The sequence below is a fragment of the Cucumis melo genome, chromosome 1 (assembly GCF_025177605.1).
Source record: "Cucumis melo cultivar AY chromosome 1, USDA_Cmelo_AY_1.0, whole genome shotgun sequence".
NCBI classification, from domain to species: domain Eukaryota; kingdom Viridiplantae; phylum Streptophyta; class Magnoliopsida; order Cucurbitales; family Cucurbitaceae; genus Cucumis; species Cucumis melo.
Genome location: NC_066857.1, coordinates 13824196 through 13832799, shown reverse-complemented (window position 1 = coordinate 13832799; position 8604 = coordinate 13824196). Strand labels below are relative to the sequence as shown.

General features: G+C 34.9%; 1 protein-coding gene across 2 annotated transcripts; it reads left to right on the top strand.

Annotated features, from left to right (window-relative positions):
* Nucleotides 1–405: 405 nt before the first annotated feature.
* LOC103490159 (GDP-mannose transporter GONST3) lies at nucleotides 406–6822 on the top strand. Of its 2 annotated transcripts, none has more exons than XM_008449546.3 (4): nucleotides 406–806; nucleotides 885–1070; nucleotides 1504–1612; nucleotides 5432–6822. In XM_008449546.3, the coding sequence occupies exon 4, from the start codon at nucleotides 5432–5434 to the stop codon at nucleotides 6575–6577; it is 1146 nt and encodes a 381-aa protein (XP_008447768.1). In that variant the 5' UTR covers nucleotides 406–806; nucleotides 885–1070; nucleotides 1504–1612; the 3' UTR covers nucleotides 6578–6822. The 2 variants fall into 2 exon arrangements, with proteins under 2 accessions (XP_008447768.1, XP_008447769.1); XM_008449547.3 differs by having other exon boundaries at nucleotides 411–806; nucleotides 1485–1612.
* The last annotated feature ends 1782 nt before the right edge of the window (nucleotides 6823–8604 follow it).

Below are 8604 nucleotides of genomic sequence, written 5' to 3'. Positions count from 1 at the left end.
ATTTATGTTTAAACTTTTAAACTTTATATATTTTACTTCGACTATAGGTTTTGGTCATTTAAATTTTAATAATTTTGATTCTAATATGATAGTAATAATATTAACATTCTTTAAAACTTTAAAAATTTGTTTTGTTTTGTTTTTTTTTTTTTTTTTGAACTTTTGAATTTGGGGTAGAAAAATATCATTTATCTTTAAATTTTTTAATTAAACTAAGTCATTAAAAAAGAAATATATATAAATAAAATTCATAAAATGGCTTTTGTGGTGATATAATTAAAAATTTTGAAATATATAATAACCCTTAAGAAAAAATGGAAGGTCAAATAACCCCTCAGGTTAACGTGAGAGACAAAATTTCATTGTTTAAAATGAAAGAAAGGTGGTAGCCATATTTTCTGTTTCGTTTCTTTATTTTATTATACGTATGCAAAATTTGCCTAAATTTTTACAATTTCCGTTTCTTTTCTCATCTCCCTTCGCCCACTTACAAATCACCCCCAGCCACCATTTTTCTCTATTCTTCTTCCGGCGAACGGCCACGCTCACACTGCACTCTACCTCCGGCCACACCCACGAACACCGATCCCAAAATTTCCAGAGATCTTCCTTCTCCACTGAACATCGACGACCTGCCGCGACCGACGCAAACCCGCGACCTCTGACGATTTGTTCTCCGGCGACAATGCTAACGAACATAAACCGCGTTGGAGATCTGTGCGACGGCAGCTCCAAATCCTCATACTGTCCTCCGGCGAAGTGCATTCCAGCAGTGATGGAGCAATGTTTTCCCTCTTTCTGACAAGGTTTGACACTTATCCACGCTCATTCAGCTTTGGATTTTAACCTAACATTTACCCTCTTTTCTTTTCTTTGACCGACAGCGCATCCCTCTCTTCTTCTTTGATTATTAATTCCTCTTTGTCCCAACTTCGAGCCATAGTTCCCACCGACATTTGCTCTGCTGCAGCTCCTGCCACCCTTCGCCCAGGTGTTCGACGTTCTCTCTCTTCTCTCTGCCATAGTTTCACCGTTCTCCAACCCTTAGACCCTGTATTTGGTTTGATCCGGTGAGATTCCAGTTCATGGGCTATATAACACTTTTGCAATCAATTTGATTATGATGACTGCTGCTTGATTAGAAGCTCTTGTTATGAATTAGTGAGTTATTTTGGTTGTTTCTATTGATTATTTGGAGCTGAGATTGTTTTGGTTTCTCCGTTTCCGTTTCTCTGTTGGTTTACTTGAATGTGCTGTGTTTGATTTACTTAGCAACCGCTTGGAATTAATTGGCTTATGCATGTAATTGTGCTTTTCTTTCAATTATTGTTTGATGATGTTCTTGTTCCTCTACTTAGCATTGCCCAGTTCCTCCTTTGCAATTACACTCTTTATGTAATGAATGAAAGCACTCTCATGCTCTTTGTTCTTCTTTTTTTTTCTCACTGGGTTTTGTTTGGTTCTTTTCTTAATTTTGGGGGTAGCTTAATTTTGTTTTTGCAGCATCCTGATCCAATTGGAAGTGGATCTGCACTTATCATTTTAGAAGTGGCTGGGTCTAATTGTATTGTGCCTGGACAAATCTGCACTTGCCAAATTACTTGGTCTCAAGGTACGTTTTCTTCTATGCCTTCCTTTTTTGGTTACCCTTGTTTGATTTGTTTGAGATTACTTGAATTTTCTGACTTTGGGGTTTTCTTAGGATTGTTTACTTGAATTCGGTGTGTTTGCATTTTGTTACCTGTCCTTACATGTTTCTTCTACTTCTACATTGTTTCAATGATTTTGAATTACCCGTACATTTATGTATTGTTGCTACAACTTATGAAAGGTGATTTTGTCGAAAATGTGTAAAAATGTGACATTTACCTTCAGAAAGTTTTAAAGTGAACCAATTTAGTTATAATATTGTTTGTTTTAAACAGACAATATATTTAAGTAACTGATGGTGTGTATGACTTTGGAGGTAATGAAACACTTCTCCAGTTAATTGTTTCGGAGAAACTATTGGTTAGAACCTTAAAGAAATTTTCCAAAAAATATTGATTGTGTAACCAATGGTCGAAAAAAATTAGTGTGTGATTCTAGAAGTTGTGCTGAACACATTCTGAATTGTCTACACTCACCTTTGAGTTTTAATTTGTTTGGTATATAATACTATATAGTCCATGATAGTTGAATTTAGGTTTACAAGTTCACAAGCTATGTGCCTGTGATCTGGTGCTTGTGTTGTTATGGTTTTGAAGTGAGTTAACATGGAGACGCATGTTTTTTTGTTTACTAGTAAATGGATTATGCATTATGTTTGTTACTTAAAGAGAAAAAATAAATAAATAAAAGAATAAAAGAAAAATGTATTATGAGGTATGAGGATCTTGTCTCATGTTGTGCTGAAGAAGGTGTTAGGATCTTTGGAGTGGGGAAAAGTCTTGTATGGGAGTTTCAGGTTTATTTGTTTGCTACCGTTCATTTAGATTTCTTACCAACGAATTCAGTATTATTTTTATACAGAGAGCTTACCTTTAGTCTGCAACAGGAGATGTATGCTCATCAAGTTTTATTGTTTTATATTATTTGATTGGTTTAGTTGTTATGTTCATGAGTTTAATTGTTGTACCAATTCGTTTTTATAGGTCTTTTTTTTTTCATAAAATGGTACTCTACATTTTGTTAAGATGATGAGAAGAGTCTAATGTTCTCAGATACAAAAGGAGCTAACAAGAAACTATCTAGAAATACAGGAACTAAACAACGAAAACAAAAGGAACTGAGAACATTAACAAGACTTTTAAAAAAAACATAGATATTAAGGAAAAATGAAAGCCTTCCAATTGCAAAATTTATCTTCAATGATGAAGCCTTCAAACTTCTTCGATAGGGAGCACCGTGAAAAGGACTTCAAACGAGTTGAATAATAGATATATTATGTGCTTTGAAAATAATTCTGAAAAATACAATGGTTTCTTTCAATCCATGACTAGGAAAGTAATGCTGCCCATAATAAATAGGCTTTAGAGTTCCATCTAATGCCGCAAACGATCTTTTTGTGATTTTTCATAAGTTTGGATAAGTAATACTCTTTATGTTATTTGTTAGTGATATATAATTAAATTTTTCTTCAACTACCAACTTAAGCTTTTGGGTGAATTGGTGATTTAATATGGTATCAGAGCAGGTGGTCCAGGGAGGTCCTGTGTTCCCATGCATTGTTGTTTCCTCCTCAATTAAAATTAATTTTCACTTGTCGGGCCTTTCAAATATTTCAAACCCACAAGTGAGGGGGAGTGGTAGTGATATATAATTAAATTTGTCTTCAACCACCAACTTAAGCTTTTGGGTGAATTGGTGATTTAATATTATTTTTATGGCATTTTAATGTTAAAAGATCGCTTGTGTGTATTTTTTAAGGGTGAGTTGAATTTGGAAGCTATTTATGTGATTAGTGTTTGATTCGGAGCTTATCATGTGATTTTTTAGCTTATTTATGTGATTACATTGTGTTTCCAAAGTTTAATCTAAAGCTTATTGTATGATTAAAGTGTGGCTTTGATTGTTTTGGTGTAAGGATAGTTAGTGTATCTTAATAAATGACTAAGAGGTCAAGTGTTCAATCCATGGTGGCTAGCTACCGAGGAAAAAATTTCCTATGAGTTTCCTTGACACCCAAATTTTGTAGGATTAGGTGGGTTGTCCTGTGAGATTAATCGAGATGAGCATATGCTGGTCTAGATACTCACAGATATGAAAAAAAGAGTAGTGAGTGTATACTATGTGAACATGAAGGTTGTCATGTGTCTGCACACTTAGATTCAACTGACAACTCTGTTTAGTTTGCGAGGTGATAAATAGTTTATTATTGTCAAGAGGTTATTTTCTTATTTCTTATGTTTTGATAAAACGACTTTCATTGAGAAAAAATGAAAGAACACATGGGCATACAAAAAACATGCCCATAAAATAAGTGGGGACCTCAACTACAGGAAAGGAACCCAACTATACAAAATCGTGTCAAAAGGATAGATACAAAAAGCCTTTGAAATCGAAGCCCCATGAGAAACATGAAAATGTACAAGAGACCAAATATCTTTAGCTTCCCTCTCCAATCCCTATGATTCCTTTCATCCCACACTGGCCTATCTCCAAATGGTGAATTGAGTAGGAACAATCATAACTCAAACATCTATATGCAGACCCAAAGCATGCCAAACGTCTGCAAAAAAAAAAAAAAAAAAAAAAAAAAAATCCTTCCACGTAACTTGCAAAAACACAACCAAGACTTTCCGGCTAGGTAGGCCATCACAACCTTATAATTACATCTCTTTCAAAGTACATATTTTCTTTAAGGTGTGGGCCATCCCCTGGAAGGTTAAAATTACTTCCAATTGCTTACGCTACATTAAAAGCTTTAGGATCTAAATTTGTCACTTTTCTTTTTACAGTCTCATTGATGCCAAATTCCTTTACAGATATGCTATTATGTATGTTGTACATTTCTATCAATACTCTAGATTATAGAACCAATCCCTAAGATTGAACATGCAAAATATTAAGTTAATTTGATTACAACTCAATCTTGAGATTTAAAATCTAAAGAAAAAGAATATCGTTTAGTTACTACAATGAGTTATCAAGTACTTGATCAGTTTACAATGAGATGTTTCTATTTTCAAAAAAGTACTGGAGAGATTTAGTTAGTTGTCTTTCACACATTCTTAAAAAATTACAATTCCTAATCCCCCTATTATTTATATTACTTTGCCATAACAAACTTGTCAACCCCTGGCTCTTGTTAAAACTTGAAAACTTGCAAACTCCTTGCATATTCATTTTGGGAAGGAGATGAATGAGTTTTACAGTATTCTAAAACACCATTGCTATAGCCTTTTCTTCACTGGAATTAACTTCCCACGTAACAATTGACAATGAACTATTGATTCATATCATTTTTACCTTAAGATCTTCATTTGTGATACTGCAACTCTTCTTATCTTAATATGCTTATGTTCAACCTTATCTTATAAGTTATATCTATGTGGTCATTTCTCCTAAACCATTTGAACTTGTAAGATCTCTTAGGATTAAATCTGAACATTGGACCTCTTTTGGCTCTACTCCTTTCTGTTTCAGATGATATTTTTTGATTGATAGAGGGTGCTTTGACTCGTAAGATCTACTACGCTTATGTGATGCGCCTTGGACTGTTGTTTTGTTTGGCCTCTCCATTTCTGTGGCTTCTTGCATTGACAATCCATTTTACATTTTTCTGTTTTTATCGTCTTTTTTTATTGTCCCTGTCCCCATTGGTAGATACTGACCTGAAAACTGTATTCTGCAATTTATGTTAACGAGGTTTTGGCATATTTGGCTAAGGGTCTATGTTTGTCCGTCTCTTTGTTCATCTCCTTCACTATAAGTTTCTCGTTCTTGATAGATGTCTAATGAAGATGATATTGAGAACTTCAAAGCTGATAAGGGCCTGGAAGGGCTAGGGGCTTCTGCTTTATCAGATGAGAGCCCAGCAAACTGGTACACTATTGTACTGCAGCAAGTCTCAGTATATGGTGTTGCAGTCGGGTACTGTGTTTCTGCATCTCTGCTTTCCATCATCAATAAATGGGCAGTCATGAAGTTTCCTTACCCAGGTGCATTGACTGCCCTACAATACTTCACTAGTGCAGCTGGAGTTTTTGTCTGTGGTTGTGCTGGATTTATTGAACATGATCGACTTGATCTCTTGACAATGTGGCGATTCCTACCTGCTGCAATTATATTTTATCTTTCCCTATTCACCAACAGTGAGCTTCTCTTGCATGCCAATGTTGACACGTTCATCGTTTTCCGCTCAGTGGTACCAATTTTTGTTGCCATTGGTGAGACCCTTTTCCTGCACCAGCCTTGGCCATCAATGAATACATGGTTCTCACTAGCTACGATCCTCGGTGGTAGCATTCTTTATGTACTGACAGATTATCAATTCACATTGACAGCTTACTTTTGGGCTTTGGCTTATCTCATTAGCATGTCCATCGATTTTGTATACATAAAGCACGTTGTTATGACTATAGGGCTGAATACATGGGGCCTTGTGCTGTACAACAACTTAGAGGCACTTCTTTTGTTTCCATTGGAACTTTTTATCATGGGAGAACTCAAGAAAATCAAGCAGGAAATCTCAGATGAATCTGATTGGCACTCGTTTGCAGTGGTTTTGCCCGTTGGGTTGTCATGCTTATTTGGTTTGTCAATTTCTTTCTTTGGGTTCTCTTGTCGAAGGGCGATTTCTGCAACTGGTTTCACTGTACTCGGGATTGTGAATAAACTCCTTACCGTTGTGATCAATTTAGTCATCTGGGATAAGCATTCAACTTTCATTGGAACTGTGGGGCTCTTGATATGTATGTCAGGTGGAATCTTGTATCAACAATCAACGATCTCGAAGCCAAAGGCAGTCACGAAAGAGGTAAGAGTAGATGAAACAGTGGATGAAGAGCAACAAAAACTACTTGAAATGCAAAGTGTTTCAGATAGCGGTAACGCAGAGAACAAGGTTAGTCAGTCAAAGGATGGAAGATCATGAGGTGCATTTTATGGCTAATATTTGGTTGAATTTTAGGGTTCAAATTTATCACTTGTAACAAGGCAATTTAGTTTTTTTTACAAGGCTCTTTGACAGTAGTTGCATTTTATGTATATCTTATTTTGTTCATTGAAATTGTTCTTTTTTTTCTTTCCCTTTCAAAATTTGACATGGAAGTGGATATACATGTATTTTAAGATTGCATGAGATAAGTTGACGATGCTTACTTAGAACTTAAAATCCCACTTGTGTGTGTTGCCATTGCCATTTTTTCTTACCATGAGAAAGCCCCTCTTAATCTTATTTTACTTTCTAATCCTTTTTTTTCTTTTTATTGGAGCGATTACAAAGATTATGAATAAGATTTTAACAAATGTGCAAGGATTAAGATCAAATTTTTGCCGTCCACCTAAACGAAGGCCTTTGAAAAAAAAAGTTCTATAAAATAAGTTGTCCCTCGATTGAGGTTAGAAAGGAAAGGGGCGAAGCCACTCGACTGAAAAATGTTTTAAATTAAATTTTTAGAAAATGAATTTCAATTTCAAGTGTTGAATGGTTTTAAATCGAACTTTTAGAAAAATGAATTTTAAGTGTTTAATCATTAATCTCGTAATTCTTGGCCACCACCTCTGAGGAACCATTGACAGACTAATCTTCCACCATCATCTTCAATCACCATTTTCAAGCGACCATAGCCAATCACCCTTTTGTTACCATTTTCCGGCTATCATTTTTTGACGATAACTATCTTTTGACTGTCTAGCAACCTTCAACTAATTTTTGACTGTCTTGCAACCTCTGTCAGCCAACTTTCTATGATCGCTTCTTATACATCACAAACCAACTAGCTTGTCTGCTGTCGTTGATGAACAAAAACTAGCTTGGAATTTCAGGTAAATTGAGCACGTTGCGGCATTTTGAGGATGCAGAGCTTTAGAAAAGGAATTTGAAGCCGAAAATTTGAGGTTAGTAAGACAAGAGGTTATGTTAATATTTTTTATGAAGGATGTTTGTTCTAATTTCGAAGGTCAATTGACGAAATAGAGCTGAATTAAAGAACTAAAATGTTGTCCGCTTCCAGGTTTTATATGGTGTAAAGATTCATTTTTTTCTTTGAGACCTAACTGGAAAACTTCCTTCACAAAAGTTTTAGAGCATCAAATAAGAAGAATGTGGTGGGCTTTTAGCAAAAACGAAGACCGAGAAGGCCATCAAATGACAATAAAACGGTATGGTGTGCAGATTTTCTTAAAAACAAAGCACTTAAAAATTCTTTCCAAATTTCAGGTTATTCGATGTAACTAGTGAGCTCTAACCTACTGGGTAATTTGATTTAGATGTAGTTAAAGAGTTTTGTAAAAGCAGTTCAGTGATTTTGGGGCTTGATTAATCAGAATGGAAATTTGAAAATTTTGCAACTCTTCACTGGATTGATTGATTTCGGGCTTTCTAGATTGTTTCTAGGATCCAAATTTTGAGGTAAGGTAGTTTAATCAGTGGATAAAAGGTTGGCATAGGTTATTTTAAGTGCGTATAACCAAAATGAGGTAAATGAGTTGCCGGAGTGTCGCTGGAACTTTGGCCGGAAATTAGAATAAAATTGAAAATGTTTGGCAAGAGGTGGAAGGTGATCCTTGTCTTCCTTTGTCCGTCATAAAACGGGCTGAATATTGACTTTTGGTTTGACCATCAATTGAAGGTTGAATTTGTAAAAGTAAGGGCTAATTATGGATCATTTAATTTAGTTATTAACTCGATCGGTATTACTAAGATGCTCTTAAGATTGAAATTGAATTAATTTGGGAGATAGTTAAAAGAAATTGGTTATTTGGTAGGAAAATTGCATCATATCACAACAAAATTTAGAAAAATGTACTTTTTAGGGGTGTTGAAAAAAATTCATAAATCTACCAACTCAAATTACCCAACTCAAACCGTAAGGGTTGGGATAGAAATTTGAAAATTGAAAAAAATATATATATGAGTCGGATTACCAAGTTAGATAAGTAAGAGGTCGGTTGACCCAA